The sequence below is a fragment of the Hypanus sabinus genome, chromosome 31 (genome assembly GCF_030144855.1).
Source record: "Hypanus sabinus isolate sHypSab1 chromosome 31, sHypSab1.hap1, whole genome shotgun sequence".
NCBI classification, from domain to species: domain Eukaryota; kingdom Metazoa; phylum Chordata; class Chondrichthyes; order Myliobatiformes; family Dasyatidae; genus Hypanus; species Hypanus sabinus.
In genome coordinates this window covers 35,652,759-35,676,495 of record NC_082736.1, presented here as the reverse complement: position 1 = coordinate 35,676,495, position 23,737 = coordinate 35,652,759, and the positions used below count along the sequence as shown (strand labels likewise).

The following is a 23,737-nucleotide window of genomic DNA, read 5'->3' as shown; positions in this document are numbered from 1 at the left end:
GGGGAGAGGGTCACGGAGACGGGGAGAGAGGGAGAGGGAGAGGGTCACGGAGACGGGGGGAAGTGGGAGAGGGAGAGGGTCACGGAGACAGGGGAGGGGAGAGAGGGTCACGGAGACGGGGGGAGGGGAGGGGGAGAGGGTCACGGAGACGGGGGAGGAGAGGCGAGAGGGAGAGGGTCACGAGACGGGAGAGAGGGAGGCGACGAGGGAGAGGGTCACGGAGACAGGGAGGGAGAGGGTCACGGAGACGGGGGAGAGGGTCACGGAGACGGGAGAGAGGAGAGGGAGAGGGTCACGGACACGGGGGGAGAGGGAGAGGGTCACGGAGGCAGCGCCACACGTTCCCCACCACCCCCCCCCGGCTCAGCGAACAGTCAGCGGCGGACGGGGTGAGTGAGGGAGATCGGCACAGTCCCCGGCTCGGGTCACGGAGACGGGGAGAGGGAGAGGGTCACGGAGACGGGGAGGGAGGGAGAGGGTCACGGAGACAGGGAGGGGGGGGAGACAGAGACGGGGGGGGGGGGAAGAGGGTGATAGAGACGGGGAGGGAGAGGGTGACAGAGACGGGGAGGGGTGTAGGGGAGGGAGAGGGTAACAGAGGGGAGAGGATTGTAGGGGAGAGGGTGACAGAGACAGGGAGGGGGTGTAGGAGAGGGAGTGGGTGACAGAGACGGGGAGGGGTGTAGGAGAGGGCAAGGGTGACAGAGACGGGGGGTGTAGGGGAGTGAGAGGGTGAAAGAGACAGGGGAGGGGTGCAGTGGGAGGGTGACAGAGACGGGGAGGGGTGGAGTGGAGAGGGGTGACACAGGGAGGTGTGTAGGGGAGGGAGGGTGACAGCGACGGGGGGTGTAGGGGAGGGAGGGGTGACAGAGATGGGGGGTGTGTAGGGGGAGGGTGAGGGTGACTGAGACAGGGAGGGGTGTAGGGGAAGGAGAGGGTGAGAGAGACAGGGGGTGTAGGGGAAGGTGAGTGTGACAGAGACGGGGAGGCTTGTAGGGGAGGGACAGGGTCACAGAGACGGGGGGGGAGAGGGAGACAGAGACGGGGAGGGGGGTTAGGAGAGGGCGAGGGTGACAGGAGACGGGGAGGGGGGGTAGGAGGAGGGCAAGGGTGACAGAGACGGGGGGGTGTAGGGGAGTGAGAGGGTGAAAGAGACAGGGGGGAGGGGTCGCAGTGGGAGGGGTGACAGAGACGGGGGAGGGGTGGAGTGGAGAGGGTGACACGGAGGTGTGTAGGGGAGGGAGGGTGACAGCGACGGGTGGTGTAGGGGAGGGAGGGTGACAGAGATGGGGGGTGTGTAGGGGAGGGTGAGGGTGACTGAGACAGGGAGGGGTGTAGGGGAAGGAGAGGGTGAGAGAGACAGGGGGTGTAGGGGAAGGTGAGTGTGACAGAGACGGGGAGGCTTGTAGGGGAGGGACAGGGGTCACAGAGACGGGGGGGGGGAGAGGGAGACAGAGACGGGGGAGGGGGTTAGGAGAGGGCGAGGGTGACAGAGACGGGGAGGGGGGTAGGAGAGGGCAAGGGTGACAGAGACGGGGGTGTAGGGGAGTGAGAGGGTGACAGAGACGGGGGGGAGAGGGGTGACAGAGACGGGGAGGGGGGTGTAGGGGAGGGAGAGGGTGACAGAGACGGGGAGGGGAGTAGGAGAGGGCAAGGGTGACAGAGATGGGGGGTGTAGGGGAGGGAGAGGGGTGACAGAGACGCGGGGAGGGGGGTGTAGGGGAGGGAGAGGGTGACAGAGACGGGGAGAGATGTCGGGGAGGGAGAGGGTGACAGAGACGGGGAGAGATGTCGGGGAGGGAGAGGGTGACAGAGACGGGGGGGGGGAGAGGGTGACAGAGACGGAGAGGGAGAGGGTGACAGAGACGGGGAGGGAGAGGGTGACAGAGACCGGGAGGGAGAAGGTGACAGAGACGGGGGGAAGAGAGGGGGGTGACAGAGACGGGGAGGGAAAGGGTGACAGAGACGGGGAGGGTTGTAGGGGATGGAGAGGGTGACAGAGACGGGGAGGGAGAGGGTGTCAGAGATGGGGTGAGGTGCAGGGGAGGGAGAGGGTGACAGAGTCGTGGAGGGAGTGGGGTGACATAGACGGGGAGGAGAGGGTGACAGAGACGGGGAGGGAAGAGGGTGACAGCGACGGAGAGGGGAGTAGGGGAGGGAGAGGGTGACAGAGACGGGGAGGGAGAGGGTCAGAGTGACGGGAGGGGTGTAGGGGGGGAGAGGGTGACAGAGACGGGGGGGGGAGAGGGTGACACAGACGGGGAGGGAGAGGGTGACAGAGACGGGGGGGGAATGGGTGACAGAGACGGGGAGGGAGTGCGTGACAGAGACGGGGAGGGAGAGGGTGACAGAGACGGGGAGGGGGTGTAGGGGAGGGAGAGGGTGACAGAGATGGGGGGGAGAGGGTGACAGAGATGGGGGTGGGAGAGGGTGACAGAAACGGGGTGGGAGAGGGTGACAGAGACGGGGGAGGGAGAGGGTGAGAGATGGGGAGGGAAGGAGGGTGACAGAGAAGGGGAGGGAAGAGGGTGACAGAGACGGGGAGGGGAGAGGGTGACAGAGATGGGGGAGAGGGGTGACAGAGACGGGGAGAGGGGTGACAGAGACGGGGAGAGGGGTGACAGAGACGGGGAGAGGAGTAGGGGAGGGAGAGGGTGACAGAGACGGGGAGGGAGAGGGTGACAGAGACGGGGTGGGGAGAGGGTGACAGAGACGGGGAGAGGTGTAGGGGAGGGACAGGGTGACAGAGACGGGGTTGGAGAGGGTGACAGAGACGGGGGGGGGGGAAGAGGGTGACAGAGACGGGGGGAGAGGGTGACAGAGACGGGGAGTGAGAGAGGGTGACATAGACGTGGCGGGAGTGGGTGAGAGACGGGGAGGGAGAGGGGTGACAGAGACGTGGCGGGAGTGGGTGACAGAGACGGGGAGGGAGAGGGTGACAGAGACGGGTGGGGTGTAGAGGAGGGAGTTGGTCACAGAGATGGGGAGGGGGTGTAGGGGATGGAGAGGGTCACAGAGATAGGTGAGGGGTTAGGGCCACAGAGTTGGGGAGGGGTTTAGGGGAGAGGGTGACAGAGACGGGGAGAGAGGGAGAGGGAGAGGGTCACGGAGACGGGGAGAGAGGGAGAGGGAGAGGGTCACGGAGACAGGGAGGGAGAGGGTCACGGAGACGGGGGGAGAGGGTCACGGAGACGGGGAAAGAGGGAGAGGGAGAGGGTCACGGACACGGGGGGAGAGGGAGAGGGTCACGGAGGCAGCGCCACACGTTCCCCCACCCCCCCCCGGCTCAGGCGAACAGTCAGCGGCGGACGGGTGAGTGAGGGAGATCGGCACAGTCCCGGCTCGGGTCACGGAGACGGGGGAGAGGGAGAGGGTCACGGAGACGGGGAGGGAGGGAGAGGGTCACGGAGACAGGGAGGGGGGGGAGACAGAGACGGGGGGGGGGGGAGAGGGTGATAGAGATGGGGAGGGAGAGGGTGACAGAGACGGGGAGGGGTGTAGGGGAGGGAGAGGGTAACAGAGGGAGAGGATTGTAGGGGAGAGGGTGACAGAGACAGGGAGGGGTGTAGGAGAGGGGAGTGGGTGACAGAGACGGGGAGGGGTGTAGGAGAGGGCAAGGGTGACAGAGACGGGGGGTGTAGGGGAGTGAGAGGGTGAAAGAGACAGGGGAGGGGTGCAGTGGGAGGGTGACAGAGACGGGGAGGGGTGGAGTGGAGAGGGTGACACAGGGAGGTGTGTAGGGGAGGGAGGGTGGACAGCGACGGGGGGTGTAGGGGAGGGAGGGTGACAGAGATGGGGGGTGTGTAGGGGAGGGTAGAGGGTGACTGAGACAGGGGAGGGGTGTAGGGGAAGGAGAGGGTGAGAGAGACAGGGGGTGTAGGGGAAGGTGAGTGTGACAGAGACGGGGAGGCTTGTAGGGGAGGACAGAGGTCACAGAGACGGGGGGGAGAGGGAGACAGAGACGGGGAGGGGGTTAGGAGAGGGCGAGGGTGACAGAGACGGGGAGGGGGGGTAGGAGAGGGCAAGGGTGACAGAGACGGGGGGTGTAGGGGAGTGAGAGGGTGAAAGAGACAGGGGAGGGGTGCAGTGGGAGGGTGACAGAGACGGGGAGGGGGTGGAGTGGAGAGGGTGACACAGGGAGGTGTGTAGGGGAGGGAGGGTGACAGCGACGGGGGGGTGTAGGGGAGGGAGGGTGACAGAGATGGGGGGTGTGTAGGGGAGGGTGAGGGTGACTGAGACAGGGAGGGGTGTAGGGGAAGGAGAGGGTGAGAGAGACAGGGGGTGTAGGGGAAGGTGAGTGTGACAGAGACGGGGAGGCTTGTAGGGGAGGGACAGGGTCACAGAGACGGGGGGGGAGAGGGAGACAGAGACGGGGAGGGGGTTAGGAGAGGGCGAGGGTGACAGAGACGGGAGAGGGGGGTAGGAGAGGGCAAGGGTGACAGAGACGGGGGTGTAGGGGAGGTGAGAGGGTGACAGAGACGGGGGGGAGAGGGTGACAGAGACGGGGAGGGGGGTGTAGGGGAGGGAGAGGGTGACAGAGACGGGGGAGGGGGAGTAGGAGAGGGCAAGGGTGACAGAGATGGGGGGGTGTAGGGGAGGGAGAGGGTGACAGAGACGGGGAGGGGGGTGTAGGGGAGGGAGAGGGTGACAGAGACGGGGAGAGATGTCGGGGAGGGAGAGGGTGACAGAGACGGGGGGGGGGGGAGAGGGGTGACAGAGACGGAGAGGGAGAGGGGTGACAGAGACGGGGAGGGAGAGGGTGACAGAGACCGGGAGGGAGAAGGTGACAGAGACGGGGGAAGAGAGGGGGTGACAGAGACGGGGAGGGAAAGGGTGACAGAGACGGGGAGGGTTGTAGGGGATGGAGAGGGGTGACAGAGACGGGGAGGGAGAGGGTGTCAGAGATGGGGTGAGGTGCAGGGGAGGGAGAGGGTGACAGAGTCGTGGAGGGAGTGGGTGACATAGACGGGGAGGAGAGGGTGACAGAGACGGGGAGGGGAGAGGGTGACAGCGACGGAGAGGGGAGTAGGGGAGGGAGAGGGTGACAGAGACGGGGAGGGAGAGGGTCAGAGTGACGGGAGGGGTGTAGGGGGGGGAGAGGGTGACAGAGACGGGGGGGGAGAGGGTGACACAGACGGGGAGGGAGAGGGTGACAGAGACGGGGGGGGGAATGGGTGACAGAGACGGGGAGGGAGTGCGTGACAGAGACGGGGAGGGAGAGGGTGACAGAGACGGGGAGGGGTTGTAGGGGAGGGAGAGGGTGACAGAGATGGGGGGGAGAGGGGTGACAGAGATGGGGTGGGAGAGGGTGACAGAAACGGGGGTGGAGAGGGTGACAGAGACGGGGAGGGAGAGGGTGAGAGATGGGGAGGGAGAGGGTGACAGAGAAGGGGGAGGGAGAGGGTGACAGAGACGGGGAGGGAGAGGGTGACAGAGATGGGGAGAGGGTGACAGAGACGGGGAGAGGGTGACAGAGACGGGGAGAGGGTGACAGAGACGGGTGAGAGGAGTAGGGGAGGGAGAGGGTGACAGAGACGGGGAGGGAGAGGGGTGACAGAGACGGGGGTGGGGAGAGGGTGACAGAGACGGGGAGAGGTGTAGGGGAGGGACAGGGTGACAGAGACGGGGTTGGAGGAGGGTGACAGAGACGGGGGGGGGGAGAGGGTGACAGAGACGGGGGGAGAGGGTGACAGAGACGGGGAGTGAGAGGGTGACATAGACGTGGCGGGAGTGGGTGAGAGACGGGGAGGGAGAGGGTGACAGAGACGTGGCGGGGAGTGGGTGACAGAGAGGGGAGGGAGAGGGGTGACAGAGACGGGTGGGGTGTAGAGGAGGGAGTTGGTCACAGAGATGGGGAGGGGTGTAGGGGATGGAGAGGGTCACAGAGATAGGTGAGGGTTAGGGCCACAGAGTTGGGGAGGGGTTTAGGGGAGAGGGTGACAGAGACGGGGGGGGGGGGAGAGGGTGACAGAGACGGAGAGGGAGAGGGTGACAGAGACGGGGAGGGAGAGGGTGACAGAGACCGGGAGGGAGAAGGTGACAGAGACGGGGGAAGAGAGGGGGGTGACAGAGACGGGGAGGGAAAGGGTGACAGAGACGGGGGAGGGTTGTAGGGGATGGAGAGGGTGACAGAGACGGGGAGGGAGAGGGTGTCAGAGATGGGGTGAGGTGCAGGGGAGGGAGAGGGTGACAGAGTCGTGGAGGGAGTGGGTGACATAGACGGGGAGGAGAGGGTGACAGAGACGGGGAGGGAGAGGGTGACAGCGACGGAGAGGGGAGTAGGGGAGGGGAGAGGGTGACAGAGACGGGGAGGGAGAGGGTCAGAGTGACGGGAGGGGTGTAGGGGGGGAGAGGGTGACAGAGACGGGGGGGGAGAGGGTGACACAGACGGGGAGGGAGAGGGGTGACAGAGACGGGGGGGGAATGGGTGACAGAGACGGGGAGGGGAGTGCGTGACAGAGACGGGGAGGGAGAGGGTGACAGAGACGGGGAGGGGTGTAGGGGAGGGAGAGGGTGACAGAGATGGGGGGGGAGAGGGTGACAGAGATGGGGTGGGAGAGGGTGACAGAAACGGGGTGGGAGAGGGGTGACAGAGACGGGGAGGGAGAGGGTGAGAGATGGGGAGGGAGAGGGTGACAGAGAAGGGGAGGGAGAGGGTGACAGAGACGGGGAGGGAGAGGGTGACAGAGATGGGGAGAGGGTGACAGAGACGGGGAGAGGGTGACAGAGACGGGGAGAGGGTGACAGAGACGGGGAGAGGAGTAGGGGAGGGAGAGGGTGACAGAGACGGGGAGGGAGAGGGTGACAGAGACGGGGTGGGGAGAGGGTGACAGAGACGGGGAGAGGTGTAGGGGAGGGACAGGGTGACAGAGACGGGGTTGGAGAGGGTGACAGAGACGGGGGGGGGAGAGGGTGACAGAGACGGGGGGAGAGGGTGACAGAGACGGGGAGTGAGAGGGTGACATAGACGTGGCGGGAGTGGGTGAGAGACGGGGAGGGAGAGGGTGACAGAGACGTGGGCGGGAGTGGGTGACAGAGACGGGGAGGGAGAGGGTGACAGAGACGGGTGGGGGTGTAGAGGAGGGAGTTGGTCACAGAGATGGGGAGGGGTGTAGGGGATGGAGAGGGTCACAGAGATAGGTGAGGGTTAGGGCCACAGAGTTGGGGGAGGGGTTTAGGGGAGAGGGTGACAGAGACGGGGAGAGAGGGAGAGGGAGAGGGTCACGGAGACGGGGAGAGAGGGAGAGGGAGAGGGTCACGGAGACAGGGAGGGAGAGGGTCACGGAGACGGGGGGGAGAGGGTCACGGAGACGGGGAAAAGAGGGAGAGGGAGAGGGTCACGGACACGGGGGGAGAGGGAGAGGGTCACGGAAGGCAGCGCCACACGTTTCCCCCACCCCCCCCGGCTCAGCGAACAGTCAGCGGCGGACGGTGTGAGTGAGGGAGATCGGCACAGTCCCGGCTCGGGTCACGGAGACGGGGAGAGGGAGAGGGTCACGGAGACGGGGAGGGAGGGAGAGGGGTCACGGAGACAGGGAGGGGGGGAGACAGAGACGGGGTGGGGGGAGAGGGTGATAGAGATGGGGGAGGGAGAGGGTGACAGAGACGGGGAGGGGTGTAGGGGAGGGAGAGGGTAACAGAGGGAGAGGATTGTAGGGGAGAGGGTGACAGAGACAGGGAGGGGTGTAGGAGAGGGAGTGGGTGACAGAGACGGGGAGGGGTGTAGGAGAGGGCAAGGGTGACAGAGACGGGGGGGTGTAGGGGAGTGAGAGGGTGAAAGAGACAGGGGAGGGGTGCAGTGGGAGGGGTGACAGAGACGGGGAGGGGTGGAGTGGAGAGGGTGACACAGGGAGGTGTGTAGGGGAGGGAGGGTGACAGCGACGGGGGGTGTAGGGGAGGGAGGGTGACAGAGATGGGGGGTGTGTAGGGGAGGGTGAGGGTGACTGAGACAGGGAGGGGTGTAGGGGAAGGAGAGGGTGAGAGAGACAGGGGGTGTAGGGGAAGGTGAGTGTGACAGAGACGGGGAGGCTTGTAGGGGAGGGACAGGGTCACAGAGACGGGGGGGAGAGGGAGACAGAGACGGGGAGGGGGTTAGGAGAGGGCGAGGGTGACAGAGACGGGGAGGGGGGTAGGAGAGGGCAAGGGTGACAGAGACGGGGGGTGTAGGGGAGTGAGAGGGTGAAAGAGACAGGGGAGGGGTGCAGTGGGAGGGTGACAGAGACGGGGAGGTGGTGGAGTGGAGAGGGTGACACAGGGAGGTGTGTAGGGGAGGGAGGGTGACAGCGACGGGGGGTGTAGGGGAGGGAGGGTGACAGAGATGGGGGGTGTGTAGGGGAGGGTGAGGGTGACTGAGACAGGGAGGGGGTGTAGGGGAAGGAGAGGGTGAGAGAGACAGGGGGTGTAGGGGAAGGTGAGTGTGACAGAGACGGGGAGGCTTGTAGGGGAGGGACAGGGTCACAGAGACGGGGGGGGAGAGGGAGACAGAGACGGGGAGGGGGTTAGGAGGAGGGCGAGGGTGACAGAGACGGGGAGGGGGGTAGGAGAGGGCAAGGGTGACAGAGACGGGGGTGTAGGGGAGTGAGAGGGTGACAGAGACGGGGGGGGAGAGGGTGACAGAGACGGGGAGGGGGGGTGTAGGGGAGGGAGAGGGTGACAGAGACGGGGAGGGGGAGTAGGAGAGGGCAAGGGTGACAGAGATGGGGGGGTGTAGGGGGAGGGAGAGGGTGACAGAGACGGGGAGGGGGGTGTAGGGGAGGGAGAGGGTGACAGAGACGGGGAGAGATGTCGGGGAGGGAGAGGGTGACAGAGACGGGGGGGGGGGGAGAGGGTGACAGAGACGGAGAGGGAGAGGGTGACAGAGACGGGGAGGGAGAGGGTGACAGAGACCGGGAGGGAGAAGGTGACAGAGACGGGGGAAGAGAGGGGGGTGACAGAGACGGGGAGGGAAAGGGTGACAGAGACGGGGAGGGTTGTAGGGGATGGAGAGGGTGACAGAGACGGGGAGGGAGAGGGTGTCAGAGATGGGGTGAGGTGCAGGGGAGGGAGAGGGTGACAGAGTCGTGGAGGGAGTGGGTGACATAGACGGGGAGGAGAGGGTGACAGAGACGGGGAGGGAGAGGGTGACAGCGACGGAGAGGGGAGTAGGGGAGGGAGAGGGTGACAGAGACGGGGAGGGAGAGGGTCAGAGTGACGGGAGGGGTGTAGGGGGGGAGAGGGTGACAGAGACGGGGGGGGAGAGGGTGACACAGACGGGGAGGGAGAGGGTGACAGAGACGGGGGGGGAATGGGTGACAGAGACGGGGAGGGAGTGCGTGACAGAGACGGGGAGGGAGAGGGTGACAGAGACGGGGAGGGGTGTAGGGGAGGGAGAGGGTGACAGAGATGGGGGGGGAGAGGGTGACAGAGATGGGGTGGGAGAGGGTGACAGAAACGGGGTGGGAGAGGGTGACAGAGACGGGGAGGGAGAGGGTGAGAGATGGGGAGGGAGAGGGTGACAGAGAAGGGGAGGGAGAGGGTGACAGAGACGGGGAGGGAGAGGGTGACAGAGATGGGGAGAGGGTGACAGAGACGGGGAGAGGGTGACAGAGACGGGGAGAGGGTGACAGAGACGGGGAGAGGAGTAGGGGAGGGAGAGGGTGACAGAGACGGGGAGGGAGAGGGTGACAGAGACGGGGTGGGGAGAGGGTGACAGAGACGGGGAGAGGTGTAGGGGAGGGACAGGGTGACAGAGACGGGGTTGGAGAGGGTGACAGAGACGGGGGGGGGAGAGGGTGACAGAGACGGGGGGAGAGGGTGACAGAGACGGGGAGTGAGAGGGTGACATAGACGTGGCGGGAGTGGGTGAGAGACGGGGAGGGAGAGGGTGACAGAGACGTGGCGGGAGTGGGTGACAGAGACGGGGAGGGAGAGGGTGACAGAGACGGGTGGGGTGTAGAGGAGGGAGTTGGTCACAGAGATGGGGAGGGGTGTAGGGGATGGAGAGGGTCACAGAGATAGGTGAGGGTTAGGGCCACAGAGTTGGGGAGGGGTTTAGGGGAGAGGGTGACAGAGACGGGTGGGGTGTAGAGGAGGGAGTTGGTCACAGAGATGGGGAGGGGTGTAGGGGATGGAGAGGGTCACAGAGATAGGTGAGGGTTAGGGCCACAGAGTTGGGGAGGGGTGTAGGGGAGAGGGTGACAGAGACGGGGAGGGGTGTAGGGGAGGGAGAGTGTCACAGAGTTGGGGAGGAGTGTAGGGGAGAGGGTGACAGAGATGGGAAGGGGTGTAGGGGAGGGAGAGGGTGACCAAGACGGTGAGAGGTGTAGGGGTGGGAGAGGGTGACAGAGACGGGCGGTGTAGGGGAGGGAGAGGGTGACAGAGACGCGGAGAGGTGTAGGGGAGGGAGAGGGTGACAGAGACAGGGAGAGGTGTAGGTGTGGGAGAGGGTCTCAGAGACGGGGGGTGTAGGGGAGGGAGAGGGTGACAGAGACGGGGTGTTACAGAGTCTGGGAGGGGTTGGACGGAGAGGGAGGGGTGTTACAGAGTTTGGGAGAGGTTGGACGGAGAGGGAGGGGTGTTACAGAGTCTGGGAGAGGTTGGACGGAGAGGGAGGGGTGTTACAGAGTGTGGGAGGGGTTGGACAGAGAGGGAGGGGTGTTACAGAGTCTGGGAGAGGTTGGACGGAGAGGGAGGGGTGTTACTGAGTCTGGGAGGGGTTGGATGGACAGACAGGGGTGTTACAGAGTGTGGGAGGGGTTGGACAGAGAGGGAGGGGCATTACAGAGTCTGGGAGGGGTTGGATGGAGAGAGAGGGGTGTTACAGAGTCTGGGAGGGGTTGGATGGACAGACGGGTGTTACAGAGTCTGGGACAGTTTGGACGGAGAGGGAGGGGTGTTACAGATTCTGGGAGGGGTTGGACGGAGAGGGAGGGGTGTTACAGAGTGTGGGAGGGGTTGGACAGAGAGGGAGGGGCATTACAGAGTCTGGGAGAGGTTGGATGGACAGACAGGGGTGTTACAGAGTCTGGGACAGTTTGGACGGAGAGGGAGGGGTGTTACAGATTCTGGGAGGGGTTGGACGGAGAGGGAGGGGTGTTACAGAGTGTGGGAGCGGTTGGACGGAGAGGGAGGGGTGTTACAGAGTGTGGGAGCGGTTGGACGGAGAGGGAGGGGTGTTAGTCTGGGAGGGGTTGGATGGACTGACAGGGGTGTTACAGAGTGTGGGAGGGGTTGGACGGAGAGTGAGGGGTGTTACAGAGTCTGGGACGGTTTGGACGGAGAGGGAGGGGCGTTACAGAGTCTGGGAGGGGTTGGACGGAGAGGGAGGGGTGTTACAGAGTCTGGGAGGGGTTGGATGGACTGACAGGGGTGTTACAGAGTCTGGGACGGTTTGGACGGAGAGGGAGGGGCGTTACAGAGTCTGGGAGTAGTTGGACGGAGAGAGAGGGGTGTTACAGAGTCTGGGACGGTTTGGACGGAGAGGGAGGGGCGTTACAGAGTCTGGGAGGGGTTGGATGGACTGACAGGGGTGTTACAGAGTCTGGGAGGGGTTGGACAGAGAGGGAGGGGCGTTACAGAGTCTGGGAGGGGTCAGTTACTGATACACTGAGGGGTTAGAGGAGCAGACACACGGGTCTGGACCTCCATTGAATATCGTGAACTCCCGCTGAACATCCCACAGCTGAAGAAACCGATTCGACGCTCTCCGCTCCGTCCCCAGGTGAATCTTGGAGCCCCGTGTCTCAGCATGAAGCTGCTGGCCACTCTGCCCATCTTCTGCCTACTGGCCCTGGCCTCTGCGCTGGACAGCCCCCAACGCTGCAGTGAGTGAAATTCCAGACCTTTGCGAGGCTGTTCCGGACGCCTGGCGGTCGAGGAGGGAGGGGATATCGACGATCTGGAAAGGGGGTGGGGAAGATTCCCCGGGATGATCCCGGAACACAGGGAGAGACTGAACGGGCTTTCCCTGGAGTGACGGAGGCTGAGGGGTGACCTTATAAACTCACGGTGCGGGGGTGGGGGGTAGACGAGGTGGACAGACACAGTCTTCTCCCCAGGGTGGGGGAGTCTGAAACCAGGTGAGAGCCGAGAGGGAGGGGGAGTAGATTCAGAGGGAACTGCGGGGTAATGTTCAGAGTGTGGGGTCTTACTGGGACCTGTTCCTCTGGGCACCTTGGTCAGTATGGTACAGTAGGCCGAATGGCCTGCACGTGCTCCGGGGACCCTGCGGTGTCAGGATTTACACCTCCGACCCCCCCGCCACCCCACATCGAGCTGCTCTCGGGTAAACGCACGCCCCACCCCGCACGTCCCCGTCTGGAAACCGTGGACGGTTCTCCGCCATCCCAGAATCACGGTCAGCCTCAACCCAAGCGGGCGACAACTGACTCCTCTCCCGTTTTTCCCTTCCCCTGAATCCCACAGCTTCTCCGGACCAAATAGAAGGAATGGTGTCTGTGGTGAGTTTAACTTTAACAGCACTTTCAAGGTCGGGGGTGTGGTGGGGGGGGGGGGTTGGGTGGTTGGTGTGGAGGGGGGTGGAGTACAAACCGGCAAGTGATAGGTGAGACCTCACACCCCTTCTCTTCTCCTCACCTACCCTTCACCTCCCTCCGGTTCCCCTCCTCCTTCCCTTGGTTCGTTCTCCGTTCCTATCAGATCCCTCGTTCTTGAGCCCGTTACCTCTTCCACCTATCAGCTCCCAGCTTCTTACTTCCTCACTCCCAGGCACCCACCTTCTCCCTCACCTGGTCTCACCTTTCCCCTGCCAACTTGTCCTCTTTCCCTCCTGGCGACTTGCTATTCTGACTCCTTCCCACCCCCTCTTGCTTTCCGGTCCTGGTGGAGGGTCTCAGCCCGAAATGTTGGCTGTTTCTCCATCATTCTACGTGCATTACTCTGGGCTTCCAGCGTCGGTGGAACCTCTTGTGAAGTTCAGTCTGTCTGCCTGTCTATCTATCTATCTATCTATCTATCGATTTAGAGATACAGTGAGGAATAAATTCTGGCCCAACCGGTTTGCAATGTTAAATTGACCCACTAACCGGCACGCCTTTGGGCTGTGGGAGGAAACCTGAGCCCCCAGTGGAAACCCCGTTACGGACGGCGCCGGAATTGAACTCTGAACCCCAGCGCGCCGCGGGCTGCAATGGCGTCACGCTGGCATTTTACTTCTCGGGGGAACCGTCACGTGGAGCTGACGGCTTCATCCGGCACTGCCCGCAGGCTCGCTCATCAACAGAGTACTCATTTGGTATAACAACTCTGAGATTCGTCTTATCCAGGTAGCCGCGGAAGAACGGTTGGGGGGGGTGGGGGGAGAGAAGAAAACGTGGAGGTCGTTGGAAGTGAAGCACCAGCTCCAGGGAGAGAGGCCGCTCAAACGCAGCGGCCTTCAGCGAAGAGCTGCTCGAGTGGGACTGTGGCCAATAACTCACCCTGAACCAGAAGATTCCGTAAATTCACTCGGTCCAGGGGGTCTGAGGGAGGCGGAATGTCCCATGCCCATGGCCACCCTGGTTCCGAGCGTGCACTGCCCCTCTCTGGGATGAGGGATCAGGCAGGAGAGTACAAGGGTGGGTACACGAGTCACCGAGACTGGATTTTGAGGCCTAGGGTCCTGATCAATGGAGAGCCCAGTGTCAAGGCCTGGTGTTCAGGGTACCAGTTACTGGAGAGTCTGTCACTCAAGGCCTAGTGTTTGGTGGGTCATCGGAGAGACAGACATTCAAGACCTGGAGTTTAGGGTTATCAGAGATCTGCTACTGGAGGCCTAGTGTTCATCAGAGGTCTGGTGTCGAGGCCTAGTCTTGGGGATCCTGCTCACCAGAGAGTCCTGAGTCGAGGCCCTGGATTTCGAGGTCCTCGTCGGGCAGGTCGTCGGGTTGATGCCGAAGGTCGTAGCTTGAAGGCCGATCAGAAGTCCGGAATCCCGAATCTGGAAATCTATATGGTTGGGTCCCAATGTCTCCATATCCGTGAGCCCAGCAGAAGGTGGACGGTATGCGTGCGGGGTGGGAAGGGTGAACGAGGCTTGTTTTGATGTTGTTTTGTGGCTCGTTGCGTCTTCTGTGGTTCTGCCGAGCATTGTGGGTACGGGACGTTGGCGCCGAAATGTGTGGCGACACTTGTGGGCTGCTCTCCGCCCCCCCCCCCCTCAGGAAAGCACATCCACGCGTTGCGTCGGTCGTTAGCGCAAGCGAGGCACTTCACATGTACGCGCGATCGATAAATCGGAATCTGAACCCCACCTCCCCAGGGGCTGTCAGTGTGTCAGTCCTCACTGAGAATCTGCAGAATTCATCAGTACACGTGGCTGTGGAGGCCAAATCTTTGGTACAATTCCAGCTGAGGTTGACAGGTTCTTGATTAGTCAGGACAACAAAGGTTAGGGGGAGAGGGCAGGAGAATGGGGTTGAGAGGGATAATAAATCAGCCATGATGGATTGGCAGAGCAGACTCGATGGGCTGAATGTCCTCACTCTGCCCCCTACGGCTTGTGGTCACTGCCTAACTTGCTGTCTTCCTTCCACAGTTTCTCCCACTCCAGTTTACTGGGGACTACGGGATGTTCTCCTACGACGCGATTAACAAGAGGTTTTACAGTCATTTCTTCTTAAGCAAAGGGGAACAGACTTGGCAGCAGGTGGACATCCTGCTCTTCGAGAAGGTGAGCTGGCCAGTTGCATTTTCACTCGGAATTATCAGCGGCCAAAGGTCTTCTGCCACGATGAGGGGCCACTCATGTTGGAGGAGCAAGATACTGTTTTTTTTCCCCCTCTCCAATTCCCCACTCTGACCCCCCCCCCCCACCATAACCTTATCTCTTCTCCTCAGCTGCCTATCAGCTCCCCCGGTTCCCCTCCTCCTTCCCTTTCTCCCATGCTCCACTCTCCTCTCCTATCAGATTCCTCCTTCTTCAGTCCTTTCCCTTTCCAACCTATCACCTCCCAGCTTCTTACTTCCTCACTCCTCTCCCTCACCTATCACCTTCCTGCTTCTCTTCCTTCCCTTCCCCCCCCCCCACCTTATTCTGGCATCTTCCTCCTCCCCTCCTTCCCAGACCTGAAGAAGGGTCACGGCCTGAAACGTCAGCTGTTTATTTTTCTCCACAGGACCTGTGTTCCTCCAGCATTTTGTGTGTGTGTGTGTGGCCTCGGCTTTCCAGCATCTCCAGGATCTCCTGTGTTTAAATCGAGCTCGGGTATCTGGGCAGAAAAATACAAGCACGATATAGATCAGTTTCAGAGATGGGCAGAGAAGTGGCAGATGGAGTTTAACCCAGACAAGTGTGAGGTGTTGGACCTCAGTAGGGAAAATGCAAGGTATACTGTTGAGGGCAAGATCCTTAACAGTGTGGCTGAGATCTTGGGATCCTAGTTCACAGCTCCCTGGAAGTGGCTACACAAGTCGATAGGGTGGTTAAGAAGGCTTATAGAATGCTTGCCGAGGCGTTGAGTTCAAAAGTTGAGAGATTAAGTTGCAACCTTATGAAACTCTGGTTCAGCCACAAGTGGAGTATTGAATACAGTTCTAGTCGCCCCATTATAGGATGTCGAGGCTTTGGAGAGGGGGCAGATGAGGTTCACCCCGATGCTGTCTGGTTTAGAGGGTGTGTTCTATCAGGAGAGGCTGGACAAACCTGGGCTGTTTTCTCTGGAGTGTCGGAGACCGAGGGGAGATCTGATCGAGGTTTACAAGATTATGAGAGGCAGAGACAGAGTGGACGGAGAGTATCTGATTCCCCGGGGTTGAAATGTCCAACACCAGAGGGCTCGCATCGAAGGTGAGAGGGGGTCGGTTCAAGGGGGATGTGAGGGGTAAGTTTTTTACTCAGAGAGGGGTAAATGCCTAGTGTGGTGGTGGAGGCAAATACATTAGAGGCTTTTAAGAGACGTTTGGAGAGGCACGTGGATGTGAGGGGGATGGATATGGAAAGATGTGGATGTGAGGGAGATGGAGGGATAGGGACATGGTGTAGGTAGGAGGGATTGGTGTTTGGGGGTTTTTGATTTGCTTTTCAGCTGGTACAGCACAACATTGTGGGCCGAATGGCCTCCCTGTGGTGTCCCCCTCTACATCCTAAATCCGTGTGTACTTGGGTACAATACAGAAATTACTCACATTGGCATCACAGGCACAGAGCATGGGATAAGCAGGAGAAGAAGTAAATTCAGTATCGATTGCGTAGGAAGGAACACGTTGAGACAAATAAACAGATGTCCGTTTTAGTGGTTGGGGGTGTCATCACACTGAGACGGTCAGCCACAGAACCGAATGGTTGAAGGGAAGTCGCTGTTCCTGTGGGTCTTCAGGCTCCCGTACTTCCTGCGCGACGGGACATGTGTGAAGATGGCCCGGCTCGGGCGCTGGAATCTGTGATGATGGACGTTGCCTTCCCGAGGCAGACCCTCCTGGAGATTTTACCCAGGTGCCCATGAGGTATTGGGCTGAGTCCACTACTCTCTGCAGCTTCTTACAGTCCATAAGATATAGGAGCAGACTCATGCCATTTGGCCCATCGAGTCTGCTCCACCATTTCATCATGGCTGATCCATTTTCCCTCTGAGTCCCAATCTTCTGCCTTCTCCCCGTATCCCCTCATACCCTGACCAGTCAAAAATCTATCAACCTCTGACTTAAATATACCCAATGACTTGTCCTCCAAAGGTCACGTGTAGCAACAAATTCCACAGATTCACCACCCTCTGAAATTCCTCCTCATCTCCATTCAGAACCCTGTATTCAGAGGCACTCTGGTCCTAGACTCCCCCACTATAGGAAACATCCTCTCCACATCCACTCTATCTGTGTCCTCTGGTCCTAGACTCCCCCACTACGGGAAACATCCTCTCCACATCCACTCTATGTGTCTTCGGGTCCTCGACTCCCCCACTGTAGGAAACATCCTCCACATCCACTCTGTCTGTGTCCTCTGGTCCTAGACTCACCCACTATAGTAAACATCCTCTCCACATCCACTCTATCCGTGTCCTCTGGTCCTAGACTCCCCCACTATAGGAAACATCCTCGCCACATCCACTCTATCTGTGTCCTCTGGTCCTAGACTCCCCCACTACGGGAAACATCCTCTCCACATCCACTCTATCTGTGTCCTCTGGTCCTAGACTCCCCCACTATAGGAAACAATCCTCTCCATATCCACTCTATCTGTGTCCTCTGGTCCTAGACTCACCCACTATAGGAAACATCCTCTCCACATCCACTCTATCCGTGTCCTCTGGTCCTAGACTCCCCCACTATAGGAAACATCCTCTCCACATCCACTCTGTCTGTGTCCTCTGGTCCTAGACTCCCCCACTATGGGAAACATCCTCTCCACATCCACTCTATCCATGTCCTCTGGTCCTAGACTCCCCCACTATAGGAAACATCCTCTCCACATCCACTCTGTCTGTGTCCTCTGGTCCTAGACTCCCCCACTACGGGAAACATCCTCTCCACATCCACTCTATCTGTGTCCTCTGGTCCTAGACTCCCCCACTATAGGAAACATCCTCTCCATATCCACTCTATCTGTGTCCTCTGGTCCTAGACTCACCCACTATAGGAAACATCCTCTCCACATCCACTCTATCCGTGTCCTCTGGTCCTAGACTCCCCCACTATAGGAAACATCCTCTCCACATCCACTCTATCTGTGTCCTCTGGTCCTAGACTCCCCCACTATAGGAAACATCCTCTCCACATCCACTCTATCCATGTCCTCTGGTCCTAGACTCCCCCACTGTAGGAAACATCCTCTCCACATCCACTCTATCTGTGTCCTCTGGTCCTAGACTCCCCCACTATATGAAACATCCTCTCCACATCCACTCTATCTGTGTCCTCTGGTCCTAGACTCCCTCACTATAGGAAACATCCTCTCCACATCCACTCTGTGCCCTCTGGTCCTAGACTCCCCCACTATAGGAAACATCCTCTCCACATCCACTCTATTTGTGTCCTCTGGTCCTAGACTCCCCCACTATAGGAAACATCCTCCCCACATCCACTCTATCTGTGTCCTCTGGTCCTAGCCTCCCTCACTATAGAAGACATCCTCTCCAATCCACTCTATCTGTGCCCTCTGGTCCCAGACTCCGCCACCATAGGAAACATCCTCTCCACATCCACTCTATCTGTGTCCTCTGGTCCTAGACTCCCCCACTATATGAAACATCCTCTCCTCATCCACTCTATCTGTGTCCTCTGGTCCCAGACTCCCCCACCATAGGAAACATCCTCCCCACATCCACTCTATCTGTGTCCTCTGGTCCTAGACTCCCCCACTATAGGAAACATCCTCTCCACATCCACTCTATCTGGTCCTAGACCCCCCCACTATAGGAAACATCCTCTCCTCATCCACTCTATCTGTGTCCTCTGGTCCTAGACTCCCCCACTATAGGAAACGTCCTCTCCACATCCACTCTATCTGTGTCCTCTGGTCCTAGACTCCCCCACTATAGGAAACGTCCTCTCCACATCCACTCTATCTGTGTCCTCTGGTCCTAGACTCCCCCAGTATAGGAAACGTCCTCTCCACATCCACTCTATCTGTGTCCTCTGGTCCTAGACTCCCCCAGTATAGGAAACATCCTCTCCACATCCTCTCTATCTGTGTCCTCTGGTCCTAGACTCCCCCACTACAGGAAACATCCTCTCCACATCCTCTCTATCTGTGGTCCTAGACTCCCCCACTACAGGAAACATTCTCTCCACATCCACTCTATCTGTGTCCTCTGGTCCTAGACTCCCCCACTACAGGAAACATTCTCTCCACATCCACTCCATCTGTGTCCTCTGGTCCTAGACTCCCCCACTATAGGAAACATCCTCTCCACATCCACTCTATCTCTGTCCTCTGGTCCTAGACTCCCCCACTATAGGAAACATCCTCTCCACATCCACTCTATCAGCATTCGATAGGTTTCAACGAAGTCACCCCTCATTCTTCTGAATTCCAGTGAGCAGAGACCCAGACGTCCTTCATACGAGAAGCCTTTCAATCCCCGAATCATTTTTGTGAACTGCCTTTGAACCCTCTCCAATGTCAGCACATCTTTGCTGGACGGGGGGCCGTGGCTGCCGGTCACTCTGTTGAGGCTCGTTGGAATGCCAATCCTCCGTGAGTGTCCTGAGAAGGCAGAGACTCGGGCACGTCTTACTGGTGCTGGGCCCAGGACAGGTCACCTGACCCTCCTTCCCCCTCCCGAGTCTTCAGGCTCCTCCTTCCGTGCACGGCCCTGTCAGTGTTCACTGACCGCCGACCCTCACGCTGGGTATCAACACCACAGGTGTCCGGACTGCTGGTGGGACCCCACTTCTGGACCTTTAGGCCTCTCGGGGTCTCTGAGTCTGGCATTGGAATCGCCTGACCGCATCCCGGTCTCAGAGATCCCCCGGTCCAGCACCTGGATTTATTCCCCGCGCCTGTGTCTGAGGTCTGTCGGTGTACAACGTCTCTCGACAGCGTCTGTGTCCAGGTCTGGTGGGGGGTGGTGGGGAGGGATGTCTCTCAGTGGCCCCCATCTCTGGGTCTGGGGTCTCTACGGGTCCCAGTGCTTCCCTCTGTAACCTGTCCTGTCTCCTCCACTCCCCACAGTCCGTGATGTACCTGTACTTCCCCCAAAACAAGACCTGCCTGAAGGCCCCGCTCCATGCCCCGTTCCAGAAATTTGGTGTTCCCAAAAATGCCACGCTCCTCGGTCCTTCCTCCATTGGAACCCTGCAGGTCCCTGGCGCTGGACTACTGTGTAATACCTGGAATGGAATTGAGTATGGAGGTAAGGAACATCACCCTACTCCCCCTCTCTCCCCGCTCATCCACAACTGCCCCCTCAGCAGAGAGAATCACTTCCCTCCACAAGATCTTGGTAGGTCCCTGCTTCTCTCACTCACTTGCTGTCTCGTTCTCTGTCTCTCTATAAATCTCTCTTTGTCTCTGTCTGTCTCTTTCTCTGCCTCTCTGTCTCTGTCACTCTCCCCCTCTCATTCTCCCTCTTTTGTCTTTCTCCCTCCTCTGTCTCTCTCCTTTCCCCGTCTCTCACACACCCCACCCTCCTTCCTTCCAATTCTCCCCCTCCTTCTGCTTGTCATGCTCCTCTCTGCCACTCTCTCCCTCTCGCCTCCCTCTCTCCACTGTCACTCGCTCCCTCTCTATCACTCCCCCTCCCTCCCTCTCTCTATCCTAACCCCCTCTCACTCAATCTCTATCACACACCATCAATCCCCTCTCCCCATGTCCCTCTCTCCCCTCACTCTTTCGCCCCCCTCTCACTCTTCCTCCACACACTTTCTCTCCACTCCCCCTCCCCATCTTTCTCCCTCCCCCTCCTGTCTGCCTCTCCCTCCTCCCACACTCTCTCTCTTCCTCTGTCTCCCCACTCTCTCCTCTCTCCCTCTCCCCCTCCCCACCCGGTGCCTCGCAGATCTGATCTGATCTGACCTGGTCTCCCCTTGTTCACAGTTTACTACATAACGTCCTTCACGGATTACGACTGCTTTCCCATATACCGTGTGAACGTCTTCGGAAAGTTCTGGTACTCCGAAACGTAAGTCATCTGACTCCTAACTTTCTATCGCTGTAATCCCTTATGAACCCCCTCCAGACCCTACACCCCTCCCTGTCTCTGTAACCCCCTCCAGCCCCTACACCGCTCCCTGTCTCTGTAACCCCCTCCAGCCCCTACTCCCCTCCCTGTCTCTGTAACCCCCTCCAGCCCCTACACCCCTCCCTGTCTCTGTAACACCCTCTAGCCCCTACACCCCTCCTTGTCTCTGTAACCCCCTCCGGCTCATAAACCACTCCCTGTCTCTGTAACCCCCTCCTGGTCTCTGTAACCCCCTCCCCTACACCCCTCCATGTCTCTGTAACCCCCTCCGGTCCCTACACCCCTCCCTGTCTCTATAACCCCCTCCCCTACACCCCTCCATGTCTCTGTAACCCCCTCCGGTCCCTACACCCCTCCCTGTCTCTGTAACCACCTCTAGCCCCTACACCCCTCCCTGTCTCTGTAACCCCCTCCAGCCCCTACACCTCTCCCTGTAACCCCCTCCAGTCCCTACACCCCTCCCTGTCTCTGTAACCCCCTCCAGCACCTACAGCCCTCCCTGTCTCTGTAACCCCCTCCAGCCCCTACACCCCTCCCTGTCTCTGTCACCCCCCTCTGACCCCTACACCCTTCCCTGTCTCTGTAACCCCCTCCGGCTCATAAACCACTCCCTGTCTCTGTAACCCCCTCTAGCCCCTACACCTCTCCCTGTAACCCCCTCCAGTCCCTACACCCCTCCTGGTCTCTGTAACCCCCTCCCCTACACCCCTCCATGTCTCTGTAACCCCCGGTCCCTACACCCCTCCCTGTCTCTGTAACCCCCTCCAGCCCCTACACCCCTCCCTGTCTCTGTAACCCCCTCCAGCCTCTACACCCCTCCTTGACTGTAACCCCCTCTGTCCCCTACTCCCCTCCCTGTCTCTGTAACCCCCTCCAGCCCCTACACCGCTCCCTGTCTCTGTAACCCCCTCCAGCCCCTACACCCCTCCTTGACTCTGTAACCCCCTCTGTCCCCTACTCCCCTCCCTGTCTCTGTAACCCCCTCCAGCCCCTACACCCCTCCCTGTCTCTGTAACACCCTCTAGCCCCTACACCCCTCCTTGTCTCTGTAACCCCCTCCGGCTCATAAACCACTCCCTGTCTCTGTAACCCCCTCCTGGTCTCTGTAACCCCCTCCCCTACACCCCTCCATGTCTCTGTAACCCCCTCCGGTCCCTACACCCCTCCCTGTCTCTGTAACCCCCTCCCCTACACCCCTCCATGTCTCTGTAACCCCCTCCGGTCCCTACACCCCTCCCTGTCTCTGTAACCACCTCTAGCCCCTACACCCCTCCCTGTCTCTGTAACCCCCTCCAGCCCCTACACCTCTCCCTGTAACCCCCTCCAGTCCCTACACCCCTCCCTGTCTCTGTAACCCCCTCCAGCCCCTACACCCCTCCTTGACTCTGTAACCCCCTCCAGCCCCTACACCCCTCCCTGTCTCTGTAACCCCCTCCAGTCCCTACACCTCTCCCTGTCTCTGTAACCCCCTCCAGCCCCTACACCCCTCCCTGTCTCTGTAACCCCCTCCAGCACCTACACCTCTCCCTGTAACCCCCTCCAGTCCCTACACCCCTCCCTGTCTCTGTAACCCCCTCCAGCCCCTACACCTCTCCCTGTAACCCCCTCCAGCCCCTACACCCCTCCCTGTCTCTGTAACCCCCTCCAGCCCCTACACCCCTCCCTGTCTCTGTAACTTCCTTTGGCCCTTACACCCCTCCCTGTCTCTGTAACCCCCTCCAGCCCCTACACCACTCCCTGTCTCTGTAACCCCCTCCAGCCACTACACCCCTCCCTGTCTCTGTAACTTCCTTTGGCCCCTACACCCCTCCCTGTCTCTGTAACTTCCTTTGGCCCCTACACCCCTCCCTGTCTCTGTAACTTCCTTTGGCCCCTACACCACTCCCTGTCTCTGTAACCCCCTCCAGCCCCTACACCCCTCCCTGTCTCTGTAACTTCCTTTGGCCCCTACACCCCTCCCTGTCTCTGTAACCCCCTCTGGCCCCTACACCCCTCCCTGTCTCTGTAACCCCCTCTGGCCCCTACACCCCTCCCTGTCTCTGTAACTTCCTTTGGCCCCTACACCCCTCCCTGTCTCTGTAACCCCCTCTAGCCCCTGCACCCCTCCCGTCTCCGTAAACCACTCCCTCCTCTGTACTCCTCCCTGTCTCTGGGCTCTGTTGGTTGGGTCTGGTTGCCCATGGCGATCTGCTGGGAGGACCTGGGACCGGATGATTGTTCCTACCTTTCTGCCTCTGTTTCCAGGTACATGAACATAACAGCTGGGATCCGAGATCCGACGGTCTTCACCCCCCCTCCGGAATGTGATGATCCCGTCTACGAACCTTCTCTCAGTGAGCGGCTGCACCCATGGGTGGCCATCTCCGTCTCCGGGGTAAATGCAAGTGGGGTGGATCAGTTTCTGGATATTTTGAGAATTGGGGGAAACCTGTGAAAATCAGAGCCACAGGCAACTGTAGATGATAAATCATATAATGCAGAGGTTGATAGTTTCTTGATTAGTCAGGGCATGAGGAGAAGACAGGAGAATGGGGTTGAGAGGGATAATAAATCAGCCATGATGGAATGGGCTGAATGGCCTAATTCTGCTCCAATGTCTTCTGGTTTGATGGGGATCGGGCAGCGATGGAAGCTGTGACAGGACCTCGCTGAATGTTGGAACAGACCAGATGGGCTGAGTGGCCTCCTCTTGCTCTTCATCCTGACCTCCATTTGTCGAATCACAATAAAGTTTGATGTGATCTTGCCTGCCTCTCTTGTTTCCCGCGGTCACCAGCGATCACTTGAATCCGGGAAGCCGGCGGGCTGGGAGGAGAAGGCACCCTGGAGGGGAGGGTGGTGGGGCCCATTGTTGTCTCATTGAAAGGGGGATAGAAGGAGCCCCTCCCTCGTTGGTATTGGTGTTGTCGTTGGCTCATTCCGCTCACAGAGATACATGGAACAAGACACTGTCCGTACAGATCAGACCACTGCACAGGGCATTGAGGTGGGACAAGGTCAGACTGCACCAGAACGCAGACTGAGGTGTGACAGCGACAGAGAAAGTGCAGCGCAGGGGAACAAGAAAAGACAACATCACAACGAGGTAGATTGCGAGGCCAAATGTCGATATCGTACAAGGGGTCCATTCAGGAGTCTGACAG

General features: G+C 60.1%; 1 protein-coding gene across 1 annotated transcript; it reads left to right on the top strand.

Moving 5' to 3' along the window:
- The first annotated feature begins 3,221 nt into the window (after nt 1-3,221).
- On the top strand, nt 3,222-23,340 carry LOC132384084 (mammalian ependymin-related protein 1-like). Its single transcript, XM_059955413.1, has 7 exons — nt 3,222-3,312; nt 11,699-11,801; nt 12,403-12,437; nt 14,513-14,647; nt 19,586-19,766; nt 20,450-20,534; nt 22,839-23,340. Exons 2-7 carry the CDS (start codon nt 11,726-11,728, stop codon nt 23,026-23,028), a joined length of 702 nt encoding a protein of 233 aa, XP_059811396.1. The 5' UTR covers nt 3,222-3,312; nt 11,699-11,725; the 3' UTR covers nt 23,029-23,340.
- The last annotated feature ends 397 nt before the right edge of the window (nt 23,341-23,737 follow it).